We start from the raw sequence: 17,998 nt of genomic DNA, 5'->3' as shown, positions 1-17,998 counted from the left end.
ACGCGCGCGCGCACACACACGCACGCACACGCACACACACACACGTGCACATCCTTGGCCCTGAGTGTGAGAGTGACATCAGTGCCCTAAAGGCAGCAAGGACTAGAATAAGAAGAACGTCTGGGAGAATAACTGTGAGGTTTATCGACTCCTTTCTTCAAATCCATGTGATGAGATGCTTTCTCCGGTTCTTTAAAGCATGCACACTTAATGTTACTCTTTAAAAATTCTCCATCCGCTTTTAACCAAGAAATGAGATTTATAAAACRTAAAAGTCAAACTGATGAAAAGGGATTGGCACAAATAACAGCAGGAGACTTACAGCTCTGTGACATTTCGGGGGATGCCTTTGGGTAGTGTTTGGAGGTGCTTGTTACTGCAGCGCACCACTGTCTCCAGGCAAGTGCACTCGCTGGGACACTGGGGACGAGGAATACAGGTCGACTCCTCGTGGCCTGGGAAAAATAAAACAAAACATGAGAAGAGTCTAATTAGTTATAAAAAATAATACACGGCAAACAAGAGTAATACCTCACACAAGATATAAAATTGCCTTTTAAGGTGCAGCGAGTTTTGCATTGTGCTCCAATAAACAGTAATTAAAGAGGCACTGATTGCTTGGCAGATGACTGGAAGTAGACAATTTTCAGCTCGACTGACTCAAAAATCAGATTTTAAATGTATTCTTCTCCAGTCCTTCAATGCACCTTAACTACGAGGCTACTGTGTGCTAACAATCCTGACTGAAAACGTTCTGTTGATCCCTCATCTTTTATGGCTGCATCATTATTTGACAAAGAAATATACATGGTGCTGGAATAACTGCAAACCAAGACAGCACTGCAAAAAAAAAAAAAAAATCACAATCTTTCAAGCTGGTAACGCTTTGAAAGGAAGTGAGAAATGTGAAAAGTAAAACAAAACAGAGGGTAGAGAGGCCTCCCTAATGTAATATCGACCAGCAAGAGCAAAGAATGGAGGCTGCCTCGGGCCCAAAGACAAGTCTAACAGTCATTCAGGTGCAAATAGGCTGACTCGTCAATAAGACAAACAGCTCAATATTGGAGCTTCGCTCAGCCCACAATCGACCAGCAGCTTAGAAACTGCTGAAAAGCAATCTGTTCCGTAAACAAAAGAGTCACACAATAGCGGCCATTATTTAAGATGATCTCAGACACTTTCGTCAGCTTTTGTTCACAGCGTATTGCACAGTGTAGAGAAACGCTGAAGTCTTTGTCAGGCACACACAGGAGTTGGATTGTAATCTAGCATATTGACACGGCTTATCTCCTTTCAAGGAGATGAGTAACTTCATTCAGAGGAGAAGATTCAACAAAACTGTAGCTTGAAATTCAAGAAACAAAATGAAAGACGACTCCAAAAAAAAAAAAAAATACGACACCCACCGTCCTCACAGCGAAAATCAGGCAGAGCTACGTCCTGAAGAGGGATCTCCTTCAGGAAGGCTGGACGCTGGCAGCGAGGGTTACCCGTCACAATCTTCCTACTCCTCAGCCAATCGCCGAGCCAGGCCAGCCGGCAGTCACAGTTAAAGGAGTTGGCCAAGAGGTTGCTGGAAGAAAGCAAGCAAAACAAGAGGTAAGAGCAACAAGAATTTGCATCTCCTGCAAAAAAAATACAGTGTGAATGCTTAATGCTGAAAGATTTTTGCAGAAAACTGCTGAATAAGCTGAAAAAGTTGCAAAATATTAATGTGAGTTTAATTGAACAGCTGTCGTCTGCTGAAAAAAAGTAAAAATAGTGAAAAATAACACAAATGCATTAAAAAAGCTGAACAGAGCAGAAATGTTGCTAAAAGTAGCAGAAACAAGTTGGATCTAATAACAGGACAATAAAACAACTTACATTGTCAGAAAATAACTACAAAGAAGTTGCAATTTGTGATAAAATAGCTAAAAAGAAGCTGAACTAGCCTAAATCAGCACAAAGAAGCATAAACAGCATATGTTGGCTGAATTAAGCAGTAAAGAGCTGAAATGATCACAAAAAGGTGAAATTAGAACAAATATGTAAATTAGTTGAAATCAACTTAAAAGTAGCTTAAAGGGCARAAAACTGCTTAATTTAGCATAAAAAGGCAGAAAGATGCACAGAAAAGTTTCAATTACAAGAAGAGTAGCAGAAAGGTGCAGAAAGGTAACTGAAATAGCAAATAAAACTAAAATGATAAAAAAGAAGCTAAAAAAGACTGAAAATAGCAGAACCAAAATAAAAAGTGTAAAGTGAAGTAAAGATTTATAAACACTTTGAAGGGTTTTTAGAATGTTGACGACAACTCAATTCATTTTCAGTTAGAAAAATGTGACCAAAAAAGCTAAAACAACTAAAAAAGTTGCTGAAATAACAGCTGAACGKTTTGATATATAAATTGTGGAAAATAGCACAAAAATTGTGGAACAAGATAAGCGCCAAAAAACATACAAAAGAAAAATGGCTCTTATTAATGTGAATGTTTTATTAGCATTCACAAAATGACAGCTAATAAAAAAGATTAAAAGTTGGTAAGTTCCTGTGTCTTACAGAGTGGAGAGAGTCTGCAGCGTGTCGAAGGCTCCGGGAGTGATCGTGGTCAGCTGGTTGTCGTACAGAGAGAGCAAACGGACATTATGAAGGCCTGTGAAACTGTCGTTGTGGACACAGCTGATCTTGTTGTTCCTTAACATCCTAAAAAAGGGAAGAAATACAACGCTCTCAGTAAAAATCTGAATTATTTCCATGTATTTTTTGAGCTTTAAAAGGTTTGAGCATCACTCACAGCATTCGCAGCCCCTCCAGTCCTCGAAACATCCCGCTCCGCACCGAGTCCATTTGATTGGCTGTGAGATGAAGCTCGATGACGGACGACGCACCTTCAAACGACCCGTCTTCAATCTCCGTAAGCTTGTTGTTGCTGAGGTTACTGTAAATAAGAAAATAAAAAGCACAACTAAGTACATATAAGAATATATCTGTTTGAAGTTAGCGTTAAAAACGATCACTCACATTTTCTTCAGCTGGGAAAGGTTCTTAAAGATTCCAGTTGCCTCCAGACTTGTGATCTCATTGTTGTTAAGGCGGCTAAACAAAATAAAATAAAATAAGTGAAGGCAAACCATTTTTAAACTTGCAGCTGTCGTTACTTTTATTTTCATAATATTAATGGATATTTTCTCAGTTTCCTTACAGTTCAGCTGTGGAAGAAGGGATGTGTTCGGGGATCTTGGTGAGCTTCAGGTTGGAGCAGTCAACCACATTTGACTCACAGCGACACTTGGGAGGACAAACTGGATCCGTGTTGCAGGCATTATTCAGACGGGTGTCCTCAGTACCTGAAAAAAAAAAATCAAACAAATAAACACTTTTCTAATTAACAAACTCCTAAACCAACCAAAGCCTTTAACTGGCTTGACTTTCTCTCTAACAGAACAATTCTTTTCATCATCTTTGACCTCCTAAAGACATCCTGTAGCGCTCCCACTGCAGGACAGAATAAGATGAACTGGTAAAGGTGAACATATCAGAAAAGGTAAAAAAGTAAGAGCCATGGGGTGGAAAGAAAGAGGATTGGAACAGTCAGATTCAGTGAGGCAGAGCACTTGAGAGTGGACAGTGGAGAAAAGGCGGATGAAAGGTGTGCAGGAAACACGAGCAGACAGGTGGAGTTAAAAGGAAGGAGAGCAAAGAGAATCCAGGAAAGACGAGACGGATGAGAGAGAAACAGGAAGTTGAGGGGAGGCACGGGRAATTGACAAAGAGCAAGAACGAGCCTGGGGAGCGTGGGATGCTTTTCCTGCACCTCCTCTTGCCTATGAATAGACGTTACGTGCCAAAAAGTGTGCTGGCAGTTACATCATGGCTGCTCAATAATGGAACAGCGCTGGGATCTGCTCCGAACCATGTGCCCGTGTCCCCGCAGCTACGCATTGTGTCTCGGTGTTTGTGTGCGCGCGCGAATGTTTCACTTAGAGGGTACGGCCCTCAGTTCTGTTCGTTTTGTGTCTCGCTCTTCTACAGCGGCGAAACCACCGAGCCTGGAGTTGGAAGACGATGACATCAGYGGGACACAGCGGGGCACCCAGACCACATTTATGAAGAGGAAAACCTCAAACAACCAGGACACAAAAATGCGGCCTGAGCATCAAATATATCGGTTCAAAGAAAGAAGCATCACTCAAAATTTACAGCCGCATTCCTCATCCCTGACTTTATTCAAATCTATAATCAAACAGCCACATTTACAGTGACTTTCTGAAGCAGTGTCACTCCTCAGAGCGGTTCTGCGGAGGTCGCAGACACACACAGTGACGCAGGTCATTGAGAAACTTTCCCGTGTTTCGTCCAGACGACAGAAAAGGGCATTTCCTGCTATACAGGAAGGAAGGAAAGTGCGAGGAAAGTGCTTTGATCTTCAGGATGCAGAGGAGCCGAGGGAGACTTTGTGAGCCTGAGTCATCGCTGTCGTCACCAATGCGTGGCGGCGACACTTTTACTCTCAGTGCATTTGCACGAAAGTGCAGAAAACAGAGAGCAGAAGGACGAGGTTTTCCCCTCTCTCCGAGACGAGAAATGACTCATCGCTGGAGTTGTAGGAGTTCTCATAATTCCCTGCAGCTTGCCTCGTAATTATCAATGTGTTGTGGAGTTCCTGTGGTGCCAGGGACTGTGTGTGTTTTAGTGCATGACTGTGTAAACTGTGGAGGCTTTTATTGTTATCATTCTGCAAGGGTGAAATCCTCATTAATCACACTTGGCTTTGATCTCATTTCTGCTAACACAGTACTCCCATTTGTTGTCTAAGCCAGCACAGAGGTTTATCTCAGCGCAGCACACAAAGACACATTAATTTTACACTCATGGAGTTATACCGGTGCTCACAATGAGCCACACAAACATGCACAGCACCAGAAACGCACACACGCAGACTTTGACACACATCACTGCTCTTCGTAGTTGTTTCCTTGGAAGTGCTCTTGTTAAGAGGTCCGGAAACATCCCCCGATAGGAATCTGGGTCCTCCGGTGGGCTTTATTTTCTTTAGCTTTGCTGATAGAGAGGACACGCTTTCCTTCCCCTGTGTCTTTCTCTCACTCTCTCCCCGTCTTTCTCTCTTGGAGTGTCTGAGCTAAAGCCAAAGCAAAGAGAAACTTCCTTTTGGTACTCTCTGCTGATGCTGTTAGGAAAACATCGCTGAGATGAAACATATGCTCTAATGACTTTATATAATTATAAAACTTCATGTATATAGTAGGTTTAGTCACTCTAGGGATCAATCTGCTGTGTGCATAAGGACGTCAGTAACCATCAGTGATGCACTGATTTAATCTAATATTACCCGTAAATGCTCCRTGTTTACTTTATTGCAAACCATTTCCTCCTAACTTATTACCAGGATAAAGAAACTAATTATCTCAGTTTTTTAAAAAAACAAATGGAAAATGTTAGCAAGAATCCCTGACATTTGGGAAGAAAATAATTAAAAATTTAAATGTTTTTAAGCACTTTTCATTTGTTTTACTTTAGATAAGTTCATCTAACTTCATCTGACCATCAACACGATTAACACATGACACAAACTCTAAAAAAACATATAATTACTAGGGGTGCAGCGATACAGAAAATTCAYGATTCGGTTTGGTTCGATATTTCAGTCTCACGGTTCAATATTTTTTCGACACAAAAAAGAGAAATGTCCATGCCCTTCTTAACTTGTAATCAATTGAAATTAATTATGAACATTTGTTTAACCTCAAACGTACAGTTTTTAAATTAAATGTTGCTGAAACAGCAAGTTTCTCAGTGGATCTGCGCTCGACAATGCAGCCTAGGTGGAGTAGTCAAACACAGATCCACTGATCCTTCGACACAAAGCATCTTCAGAAGACAAGCTGATAAAATACATTTTAAAAATCTGCATTGYTTGATCCAAATGAACCGAGCACTGCATTGAACGGTTCGATACAGATCCATGTATTGTTGCACCCGTAATAATTACGTGAAAATGAACCGTTAGCAATGGAAGCCATGATGACATAGCAGCAGTTCAATGCAAAGAAAATAAAAAAACAGTCAGCGAGAGACGTGAATATTTACAAGCCACTCACCTGGGATGACGTACTGCTCTTTGGCTGTGATGGAGGAGACAAAGAGGGACGGATGTCAGTCAGATGTGCATAGCTGTGGCATCGCTATGCATCAGAACAGTCATATATAGCGCTTATATATGACAGCAAATGACTACATGTTGATTAAACAGAGAAGCCAGTGACTGTCTCTGTTCGTGACAATATGGAGACAGTGATACAGCACAGTGGGGACAAATATTTGGCTGTTGCTAAGGGAGAGTGACATTAGGGGAAAAAAGAAAAAAAAGAAGCATGAAAGAAGGAAAGAAGACAAAAAGAAAGAGAGAATCCCTTCGTCACAAGGTCTAACAAAACAAACAAGGGTATAAAGAAGTGCTAAACCTCAAAAGTGCCAGACATAAACACTGCGGTGAATGGTGATGGGAACATTGAAGTTAGCTGGACGCTTGAGATTTGGAATACTGAACAGAAACTACCTTACACCAGCCTTTTAATGGTCTCAGCTCACTAGTTTAAATGTGAAATCAGACTTGTAGAGTAGAAAATTGGAGAGGGAAATGACAAGAAGTGCCTCTTTTTTCAGCATCGAGTACTGACAAAGGAGCACCACACGATAAAACCTTTTGGATCATTCACTCATTAAATATACAAAGTGATAGAGGAATATGGGGATTTAAACTTCACAAAGGGAACGTAAGAGTGGATAAAAATAGAGGGGTGAGAAAAAAAACAACAAAGCCCGTCCGAGAAGTAGAAAACCCCGGAGAAACAGACAGAGGAGGCTTTCAGAGACGCACAGAGCCACCAGCCTACCAGAACAGCGGAACTTCTTGCTCTTGATTTGTCCGATGCGTTTGTTTGCCAGACGGCGTGGGCTGGCGCAGCGGGCGCCGCTRGTTTCAATCGGGTTGGAGCGCAGGTAGTCTGCCAGCCACTTCAGGTTGCAGTCGCAGATAAACGGGTTCTGAGCCAGGTGACTGGGGATAGATTGGGAAGAAAAGGAAAATGAGAAAACAGAAGAAAAATCATGAGATGAGTTGGTTTTTTTGACATGTTTCGTCAATGTTTCGTCACAATTACTAAAAATTAATTAAACAAAATATTTGGAAAGAGACACATTTTTAGCGGGTATCAAAAATATTTAACTAACAGTTACATAGTAAATGCCTTCATAAACAATGCTTTTAATTTAAAATGAAAAAGGACTTAAAGGAGACCTTTCATGCTTTTAAATCCTTCTTTTTCACATTTAAATCATTCAGTTGTGGTCTATATAAAGTGGAACTGCAATGCTTTGGTTTGAATTTCTCCTTATTGTAACTCCACAAGCCCCTTTTTCAACATTTTTCTGAGGTGTGTCTCTGATCAACTCGTTTTGAGCCTGTCTCTTTAAATCCAAATGAGTTGCTTCACACACCGCACCCCTCCTGCTTCCAGAGCGGTCCATTCTAGTTTGATAGCAGAGATGTATGACTATGTAGCAGTGCAGAAGCTTTTTATTTACAAATTAATTAAAAGATAAATCCAGACCTTATTTACAAGTTCCATCTTAAAATTGTCACGTAATAGCTCAGAAAATGTTACAGAAAAACTTACGGGATGAAAAATATGATCCAAACAGAATATAAAGATATCTTCGCTGCACTGGGAGAGACTAAACTCAAATTTTAGACACTCCTAGAGACTCCAAGTACACAAAAAATGAATATAATGGCCAAAAAAAGATTTTGCATGATATGTTCCCTTTTAAAAACTATATGAACATGACTCTTGCAGACAAAAATCCTTAGTCTGTTTGAAGAACCTGATATTTTTAGATCATTTATTGTCCTGTTTAACATGTTCTCAGAATGCATGTAACAAAAAACTGAAGCATGTGTTGAGTAAACAACTCTCATGCATTTTGTTCACAGGTGTGTGAGAGTGCGTAAAGCTGTGTGTGTTTGCGCGCATGTTTTTGACTCACAGGGTCTGTATAGCTCGCAGTGACGTGAAGGTGCCCTTGGCGAGCGTTTGGATCTTGTTATCATACAGCGATAACAGCGAGAGATTCTGCAGATCCTGGAAGGCGTTGGCACGAACGCAGTGAATCTTGTTGGCATTCAGCAACCTAAAAGAAGCGAAGGAAAACAGGGAGGCAGTTTGTCAGAAGTTCCTTATGAATTATTTTATTATATATCCAGAAAAGCTGATTTGAAAGTCATGCCTGGTATTCGGTACGTCTGGAGAATATCAGCAAAGTGTACAAGTTTCCCACTTACAGCAGTTGCAAGGCGTAGAGGCCGTCAAACACCCCCTTGGGCAAATCGGTGATTTTATTTCCATACAGCACGCTGAGAAATCACATCAGAGACTTTAGAAACAGCAAGCAACAACTGAGTGGCTTTTTTTGTTTTGTGCTCGAGATCAGCTCTGGACAACTTACAGGGAGTTGAGAGAACGCAGACCCTGGAAGGCATCCGGAGCTATCTCTGAGATCTGGTTGTTGCTCAGGTCTCTGCATTGAAGGAGGATAAAATATTAGACACTGACCTAGAGTTTTATGAGTTTTAAAGTCCCGCTTGATCCAACTTTTACTTGCAGCCCCGTTGTTACCCTCACGGGAGGACAGATCCAAGACCTCTGCTTGCAAGGGAGGAGGAAACGAATGTAGTTTTTGGGCAGGATGAAGATGACTCCCAGATCTTTCCCATTTTATGTTGTGTCTCTTCATGGGAGCCTTGCAGCCAATCAAAACATTTACTTGCATTATTTGTGGCCTATCAACCAATCTTCCATTGTGGTGTGTTCAAATGAGTAAGAATATGTCGCAGGGCTGAAATCCAGTGCAAAACAAGGGCAGACTGCCTCGAAACATAGCTGATGTTAATAGGATCCGCAGGCCTCTCACCACAGGATAACCACTAAGCCCATGTGCCCAGGAGTAGTGTGTGTCTATATGAGCGAACGCAAAAGTAAATGAAGAACAGTGAGACAGAGAGGAAAAAAGACAGATGGAGGAGGAGGTTTAATGGAGTATGCGGACTGAACTCCAGTCGACTGGATACCTTTGAAGGAAAATCATCATGTGGTGAAGAAGAGGGATATTTTCTCATTTGGGGGTAACATTTAAATAAGTAGCCATTTGTCTTCTTGCAAGGACTGAGGTTTCCTGGAAATGAAAGCGAAGACTGGAGGCCAACAAATGCACTGGTGTGTGTCTATAAACTCAGACACTGGAGTGTTTGTGTATACGTCGGTGTGTGAGGGCTTACAGAATCCCTGCATAAAGGGGGCGGTTCATGTACAGGTCATTTAAGCTAAGACAAGAGGAAAAACACAAACAATATTGTTGGCATTTATTGGGAGAAGACACAAGGTGCAAAAAGCCGTGTGTTGCAACAAATAAACCAATATGTACACAAAACCACTGATATACATCTGAACATCTGCTGACTTTGACACAGGAGAGTGGGCTTATTCATCATAATGTACAGTGGCTGTCTACACACTGCATACTAAGGGTGTCGAACACTGGATCGGCCCAACCAGCGAGTGTCCAGCTGAATCAACAGAGACATCAAGGGTCAACACAGACACAGAGTCACCCAGAGTTGTTGATAAATGTTGAATCCACAGCTCCAACATCAGTAGCAGGTTATGTTTGTTTGAAGGAACAGATGGATTTAGACAAAACTTCAGCTCAGTTTGTGCTGGGTTAAGAAAAGATCAACATTTTTACTTGAAATGTGAAAAAATATTGTTGGATGCATCTCAAGATAATCACAATGATCCCACGTTGGACCTGGGAATGTATATTTCRTGAAGAACTGGAATGAGTACAGAGAACCTTACAAAACATTTCAGCTTGGAAATATACCGCCCAGTCATCCTCTCACACATATACGTCAAAGTTAATCTCTCAAACATGCACGAATGAGTCAAAGCAACAACGTTTTTGATGAGGGAATGGCATTATAACAATACAAAGATCAAAATAAAATTAGCATACTCCCCCTTTAAATGTTCTATTTATTTGTAAGCAAATGAATTATCATAAATTTAACAAATTAGCAACTTTTATTGATGCCTAAAGACTTTCTGCAGGACAGAATGTTACTGGCGGTCCTTTATTCCATCACCAGTCAGGCTTTACAACCAAACTGTGTGAACCATCTCCACATCTCATTTCTCARCTAGTACATACGGTACACTTTTCCTAACATTAATGTATTTCATTACATTATTTTATTTTATTGCATCTTATCTTCAAACTTACTGCAACAGTTCTTCTGTTTGCGAATATGCTTTAACAAATAACAAGGGATGCACCGATATGAAAATTTTAGCCGATTTTGACATCCGATATAATTATTGCTGTTATGGCCGATAACCGAGATTTACCGATATTACAAAAACCCACAAATTTTTTATATACATATACACACAAACACACTTGGGTCTTTTTTTGATACAGTAAATAAATGACCAGACCTCTGACATGGCTCCCTACTTCAGTTATTCCTGGCTGCACAGCATCAATATCACTATCATGATCAAACAGATACAACTTGACCAAACATTTCGCCTCCMAAAACAGAAAAACAAAGCTAAAAAGTAGGAAATCAATATTGGACGTTCATATCGGCCTAGTTTTACATATTGGGCTGATACCAATATTCTAAAAACATGACCAATGTCGGCCGATACCGATGTTAATGCCGATATATCGTGCATCCCTACAAATAACTAAACAATCATTCCTCTCCTGGCCATTTCTGATGTAAATAAAATAATGAAAAAAGTTGGGTTCATGGAATTTAGGTTTTTCCTCCAAAATAAAACATTAAAATGACCTGGGTGTTCTTCATTAAATACATTTTTAACTGCATTTATAGTCATAGTTTCGTACACTTGTCAGAATGTTTCCACTGACATTCCCCTGCAGCTTCAGCCAGTTTTTTGCTCATCATTCACCTGATCTCATCTCCACACTGTCCCTGGAGCTGAATGAGAAAAGGGCGAGGAATCGTTTAGGAAAAGGCAGAGAAACTCCATGACCTTCCGGTCCCTCCATCTCCCCGCCGCCATGTGAGTCAGGGTCAGTGGTGTTGGAGGTTTGGCCGACTGGTGTGCAGACAGCTGGCTCAACAGGCAAGAAACCGCTCAGTCTCAACCACCAGCTCGTCACCGTTCACTCCCAGAAACCCTCATCCCAGCCCTCGCTCTGTCCCCTTCACCATCATCCCTGCTGGCAACATGCAGACTGGACACAACCCTAGCCAGGGGAATACCAGTGGGCAAAAGTGGAAAAACGAGAGCTGCTATTATGCACATGTAGAGTGCTTGCTTTCCCTTCTACCTAAAGCCTGAGAACAAGCCGATGTTTCTAAAGGGCAGACAAAACAAATACTGCACACTCTTTGAAAGTAACTGTAAGTCACAGCTTCTTTTTCCATGCAGAGTTTCTTCTCATCTGTGTTATTTTGCCCTGAGGTGAACGTAGTGCTGTACTTACATCCTGCGAAGTTTCTTGTAGGGAGAGAAGGCTCCAGGAGGAACAGACTTAATCCCGTTCTGCTCCAGACGTCTGCGGAGGAGAAGAGAGGAGACGTGATACCATTAGCTAACCAAACAATAGTGTTCTCCATGGCAACAAAGCTGAGTAATCACCTCTGACCCCTCAGTGATCGGCCTGATTATATTAACGCAGATCTTTTTCGCGGTTGTAGTCGGGCCAGGCACGTTGGAGTCATAACATCCACAAAAGCAATAAACAGTCTGAATACTAAAGTGCWGTGGAAACGAGACTGGAGGAGGGGGAAAAGCTCCGCGTTGCCTTCTGTGAGGGTGTTAAGGCCTTCAGCAAAAAGTCATATTTCTTCCTGATTTAACATTTACAGTTTCCAGCACTTAAGCGCTCATATGAGATCACGAAATCAATAATGATCTCACTGGTTCTTGTGAATGTTGCCGCTCTCCTCTGGGTGTCTGCAGAGTATCCACTGAAACCTTTGCAGCRGGGGTAAAATATGACTTCTCTGCGTTTACCTTTTCCTGTGAGCCGAAGAAGCAAAGTTAACAACAGAAGAGTCTGACGAAGCTCACTATAAAACAACTGTCAAAGCGTGGAGTTATTACGCAGACAAACATGCACTCGGTCATCTAGACCTGAGCAGCAACAGAGTCTAATCGGTGTCAGATGGTCCCTGGGAAGCGGAGTTCCCTGAACCCCATTAGCATGGGCATGCATGTGWGTTTCAGGGCCCAGAACAAATCCCGGCTGTAGCTGGCAGAGGGCTGTTTATCTGCAGGTCAGTTCACAGCTTTTAAAACTGTCCTTACTGGGGCTTAGCAAGACCCAGAGGAAGCCAGMTGCAGGCCTGTCTAGTTGTTCGACCGCTCCAGCTTCCTGCAAAGGCAACAGGCTGCAGACCAAAGCCATGGGCCTGCACGAACTGCGGTTGGCTAGTGGCTACATCAGCATCTAAATATCATTAAGTTGCTATTTGTCACCACAGGGAAAAATGGGAAATATTTAAAAAACTGCATAGCTCCTTAAAGTTGGTAACAGATTTAGCCACCACCTTCTCAAGCATGAGATGTTTTGGCACAGAAGCTTTCCCGCAAGATTTAATTAGTCACTTGGAGGCATTTCAGATATAACTACATGCCTCTGAGGCCTCTTGTTTACGTCTAATCATGGGGGGTAAATGTTTTGTTAGATRCTAGCCACAGCCATTTAACTGTTTTCAGCTTCCAAATTTTTCAATCAAGAATCATTCCCCATGAAAGGACTGGCCTGCACTTATAGAGCAGTATGGGAGCGCAATCGACATTCCTCGGATAACAGTGATTGTAGACCACAGATTCCTGTGGTGGACACGCGCTCTCCGTCTGTTTTCGTCTGCGTGTGTTTGTGCATTCACAGTGGAGTGACAGCAGTGTGGTTCCTCTGCCCTTCACCATGCAAGCAGAGTGCCGGGCCAAGTGGCTTTAGCGCCTTCTCTCATCAACCAGTCTGACTTAACTGGTCCAAACCAGCTTGGCGCTCTGCGCGCAGCTCGAACGTGTTTCGGTGTCGGCGTATGTACGTGCCGTGGTGCTCCTGGTGTGCCAACACGAAGATAAACCTTATTGCACCACACGCAATAATAAGAACATTTTAGCTTTTGCATTGTTGCTCCTCGCGGATCAATGTGCACGAGCGACTTAATCCTTGCAATCAACAAAGAGGCTCCTCTATCCATTTCCTTGAGTTAAAAAAAAGAAACAATCTGCCAGAGTTGTCTGCTGATGGAAAAATCAATGGTTCCTGTCCAGTTTGTCAGCCTGAACAATTGTGCATGTGTGTGCATCTGTGAGCTGGTGTTTGTGTCAGTCCAATCAATGTTTTTCATCCTTTTCATCAGGATCTGAGCAGGGCTTTCATTAAAAGGGGAAACACATTAYGCCTTTGGGTATTCAACCAGTGCGTGTAGGAGTCAGAAATGATGGCAGAGATGTGGCAGCGCAGATAAAAGGCAAAGGGAAAGTTTTACGGCACGGCTCGTCATTACAGACAGAGACTACGATGCATAATAATCTGCTGTGGTTTTGTTTATGTTAACAAGAAGGGAATTTAAAAAAAAATGGCTCAAAACCTCAAAGCCATAAACACAACGCTCATTAGAGTAGAGGTAGAACAGAGGGGTTTTAATTCTCAGATTTATACATAATGAGAGCAGCGTGTGTATGTATGTGTGTGTTTCCGTGTGCCTAATTAGCAAGGCATTAGGCCAGCTGTGATACGCAGCAACCTGCCACACTGTAAGTGAAACTGATTTTATAATGAACTTCAAGCACAGATCAAACCTGCTGCATGAAGTTACTGAACGGACCCCCCACCCCACTGCTTTCCATTTGACTTTTTTATTGTCTGTGCACCCCCATGAACTCGCCTGCAGTGACTTGGCAAGCCAGGGGAAAAAAGAAAGGAGACAGAGAGAAAATGCTGAGGAGCAAAAGAAAAAAAAGAAAAGGATGAAAAGGTAAAAGCCTCATGGGAGTTTACCATGCAACGGAGAGGTTCTGCTGGGCAAGACAGGAGGAATCCATACAAGATTCTCCTTGGTCTTGTAAAATATGACTCAGAACATAGTTCAGTACGTGAGCAGGGCATGTTTTAGCACCAATTAGCTCTGAAGGGCAGGGGAAATTTTAAAATGTCTGCAGTGCAGGGACAATCTACTGTCTATAATAAAAAAAAATATCTCCCAGTTGTGTCCCTGTTCACTCATTACGCTCACTTAAAGGTCAGATCATAGATAAAAATCATATACGTCACATCCCACTTGTAAAACTCTGAAACTAAAACAAAGCATCATGGAAAGAGCTGTGTTTTCATATTTTAGGTTCTGTATCTCCTTAAAAACACAGAAACCAAATTATTTACATCTCAAAAATCAGAACGCAGAACGTATGAACACCTTCGTGTAGATTTCAACATTTTGTTGTTTTATCAGTCTGCTTGACGAGAACCCACAGTGTGCACGTTACATTCAAATGATTCCCACCATCATTTGATGAAATTTAGCACATGAGTGTAGCAGAAATGGGTCAGGGTTGTTGGGGAACATGGGATCAGTGACTCCGACACCGGCTGGGTATTTATAAACAGACTCCATGGGGAGCAGGAGACCTAGAAACTTGCTGTGTCCTCCTCGCTGCACACATGCTTTAAGGGAAAAAAAAGAATCTGTCTATCTTCGTTTTTTCACACCAGACACAAATCACTGTCGCCGTACTATTTCAGGGAGACAGTGGTTTGAAACCCCCCGATAAAGAGAGTAAAATGACTTATTTGTGAAGTTTAGCCATGCATTCCTGGGAAGTACAGTAGAGCATGTGGGCCGTGAAGAGTTAATGCCCTGACAGATGTTGGAGGACTGATAAAGCGAGGGATGTTAGCAAAGCACTCTCATGTGGTCCACAGCATTCTAACCGATTACGAGCATGGAGTCTCAATCTGAAATCTGTGTAGAGATTTTTTTTTTTTACAGGAGACTAATATCCTTTGATACATGTAAAACAAAAAAAAACCCTCTAACACAAACTAGTTTAAAACCTCTCTGCTTTATAACTTCTTAGTTTGTATTTTTACTAAAGATCTACCATGAACCCTTTTCTTGCCATTCCTTGGGAGCAAAACGAAGGCGCTCACATTTCAGCCATGTTGTCGGGCAGGTTGGCTGGGATGGCGGTCAGTCCTTTCCCTCTGCAGTCCACGATGTTGTTACTGCAGGTGCACATGGCGGGACAAGAGCCTCCACCAACGCTGCACGGCTGCAGACTGGATGTGTCCTGATGTCCTGAGGATCAAAAGAAAAAAARAAACAGGTTAATAAAAAAGGTTAAGAGTTGATAATTAAGAAAAAAGATCTTCCGTTTTATTTTAATAGTTCTTCCAGTACAAAAAGGCAGGAAATGGTGGTATTCCCTTTAATAAACTAAATGCACTGAAGCCCAGAAGAGCTCTGTTTTGACTAAATCAGTCTATTGAACATTTTTCACAAAATTCTTGTTTTTAATTTTTACTTTTGGTAGGCTTTGCACGATTCATTGTGCAGATGACTCCAGGTCAGTCTGAAACTCTTTTACAGTGCTTACAGTTAAGGTGTGAAAACAGCTATAGTAAAAGTATTTTCTACCCGAGTGTGAGTTCTGAAGGATTCGTTGGTTTCAAGTGAAAAAATGGGAAAATAAATAATTAATTGATGGAATTTTTCTTTACATGACTCATTACAGCTTCAAACCTGTAGTGTTTTAAAAGCTAAATTGCAAATTAACACGGATTTCTCTTTTTTATCCTTAAAAAAAAAACAAATGAAACATCCTACCCTTAACTTCAGTGTAAAGCCGTAATATCCTTGAAAATCAGTGCGAAAGAAACTAGGTTACATATCAAAGTGTCAAAGTACATGGAAAGCGGAGAAAAGACATGAATAACGCAGAGTGACAAGSCAGAGCTTCCCAATAAAACCCATTGATCTTTCCTGAAGTTTTTCTCCTGARTCTGCGTTCTCCAGGTGGAATTGATGCCATTCTGCAAATTCAGCGTTACAACCACCCCCACCGCCCCACCCTTCCCATTTGTTCTAACAACTCTTCAACTTTTTTTTCTCCCCCCATTTGCATACCGAGCACACGGCTCATCATGCTGTCTCCAGATACCTGTTCAAATGGCTGCGGCTCTCTGTCAGAGGTGCGGTGAAGAACGGTGCGTCTGCACTGCGCGCGCGGCATCGTCTAACCCAGTTAAAATGAATAAAACAGACTTTTAAATGGCCTCATTTACACAGCCTTACTAATCTGAGTTTCAAACCATGAATATTTAATTACCTTCCCGTCTATCGCTCAGCTTGTGTTGGAAAACGTTTGGCAGGAGAAAACTGGATGGGCGGGAGGTGGGGTTGGTGAGGAGGGGGGTTCAGGGAACGAGTGAATGATGGTGAAAATCAGTGACAGCGGTTCAAACTCCACTGCCCAAACACTCATAGCTTACCACATCATTTATTACTCTGACTCTTGGACTGTTTATTTAATAAGCAATGTTTGAGGTCAGGCATCACATATCTGTTGAAAAGTCATCAATTATATCTTTTTTTTTCTCTGACAGATTAAGCACTCAGACAGTAAACAAGATCTTAAAAYTGAGTCTAAACTGGCACCATGTGATCTGAGGTCGTGTGATCTGCGATGGCAGAGCTTTGATAGATTTGGGATCAGGGTGTCGGGCAGAGAAAACCCCCTCCGTCTGATACAACGTGGCACATCTGACAGGCCTGGGATCAGGGAGAGTGCGGTGCGCAGCTGGAAGCGGCCTTAACAATGACAGCTCCCTGACAGGYATACCTGAGGAGAGGCTGTTTGATGTTCGCTCCACCTTGATTTTCCCCCAGTGCCGCTTCCCCGTTATCTCCTTACCATTCATTATCTCAACCACTCTTTCCTGTCCCATTTTCACTTATAAGAAAAACAACAAAAAAACAGAGAAAGTCTCTTTCACATCAGCATGCTCCATCTCACTCCATTTAGCTTCCTTATATTTTCCACTTCTCTATTGTTGCATCATATTACCTTTAGTCCATTTCCTAACAAATCAATGCATTTAACTTCATTTTATATTTCTCATCATTTCAAAATAATAGCACTTGTTTCTCACCATTCGTCTCACCTCACCCTTTTTTATGAAGCCATTTCCTTCCAATTTTCCTGAAAGACTTTTTTATTTAACTACAAAGTGATTTATTACCAACTGCTGATTTTAAGCATAATATTTTTACTTCATTTCCTATTCCCTTGAAGCTGTAAAACATAGTCATTCATTTTCTGCCATGTGCTCTAATTGGCATAAGTAGCTTCTAACATTTGTTTACTTWAGAAATCAATGGCAGCAAAGAGGGCAGATGAGTGAACGTTAAGCAGGAACAATTATGACAAACTAGATTAATTCTGATCTAGAACGACAGGAGCATTGTCGGCAAGTAAAGCTCTTATTTTGTTGAAATGTTTTATCCAGATTTTAAATAATAAAAAATAGCACTTGATGCCTGGATAGCTAAAAAGAAATTTATTAGCTCTCATAAGGTTAATGAGTTAAAARTTAATACTGAATTAGTTTTGATTAAGCAGCTAAGACATGCAGTTGTTTGCACTGATTCTGTTACCATTTTTAACTGGATTTGATACTTGCAAAAGTGTTTTTAAGAATATTGAAAGTTCACAATTTTTTCTGTCTCCCAATGTGATACTCAGTACTGGCAAAAAAAATAAACAAAAAYAAATAAATAAATAATAATAATGACTAGATACTGCATTGTGGTAACATAATGACCCCCGCACAAATGCATCAGAACTCAAAAGTCTTTATTCCTAATTAATGTCATGCTACTAGG

General features: G+C 41.4%; 1 protein-coding gene across 2 annotated transcripts in view; it reads right to left on the bottom strand.

Annotated features, from left to right (window-relative positions):
- Positions 1-17,998, bottom strand: part of slit1a (slit homolog 1a (Drosophila)) — a 92,763-nt gene that overhangs the window by 18,588 nt on the left and 56,177 nt on the right. The window contains exons 9-21 of one of the 2 annotated variants that reach the window (XM_014022040.1): positions 15,265-15,412; positions 11,581-11,652; positions 8,509-8,580; positions 8,345-8,416; positions 8,050-8,193; positions 6,897-7,060; positions 6,102-6,125; positions 3,185-3,329; positions 3,004-3,078; positions 2,777-2,920; positions 2,542-2,685; positions 1,407-1,573; positions 323-455 (exon numbers count right to left, since the gene is read on the bottom strand). In XM_014022040.1, the coding sequence (XP_013877494.1) occupies positions 323-455; positions 1,407-1,573; positions 2,542-2,685; positions 2,777-2,920; positions 3,004-3,078; positions 3,185-3,329; positions 6,102-6,125; positions 6,897-7,060; positions 8,050-8,193; positions 8,345-8,416; positions 8,509-8,580; positions 11,581-11,652; positions 15,265-15,412 (1,504 nt within the window). The remainder of the gene's footprint in view (positions 1-322; positions 456-1,406; positions 1,574-2,541; positions 2,686-2,776; positions 2,921-3,003; positions 3,079-3,184; positions 3,330-6,101; positions 6,126-6,896; positions 7,061-8,049; positions 8,194-8,344; positions 8,417-8,508; positions 8,581-11,580; positions 11,653-15,264; positions 15,413-17,998) is intronic. The other variant, XM_014021966.1, reaches the window with a different exon arrangement.

Source organism: Austrofundulus limnaeus, unplaced genomic scaffold (genome assembly GCF_001266775.1).
Source record: "Austrofundulus limnaeus strain Quisiro unplaced genomic scaffold, Austrofundulus_limnaeus-1.0 Scaffold0, whole genome shotgun sequence".
In the NCBI taxonomy this organism is placed as follows: domain Eukaryota; kingdom Metazoa; phylum Chordata; class Actinopteri; order Cyprinodontiformes; family Rivulidae; genus Austrofundulus; species Austrofundulus limnaeus.
Note: the sequence above shows the minus strand (reverse complement) of the source record. Positions and strands in the feature narration are given on the sequence as shown.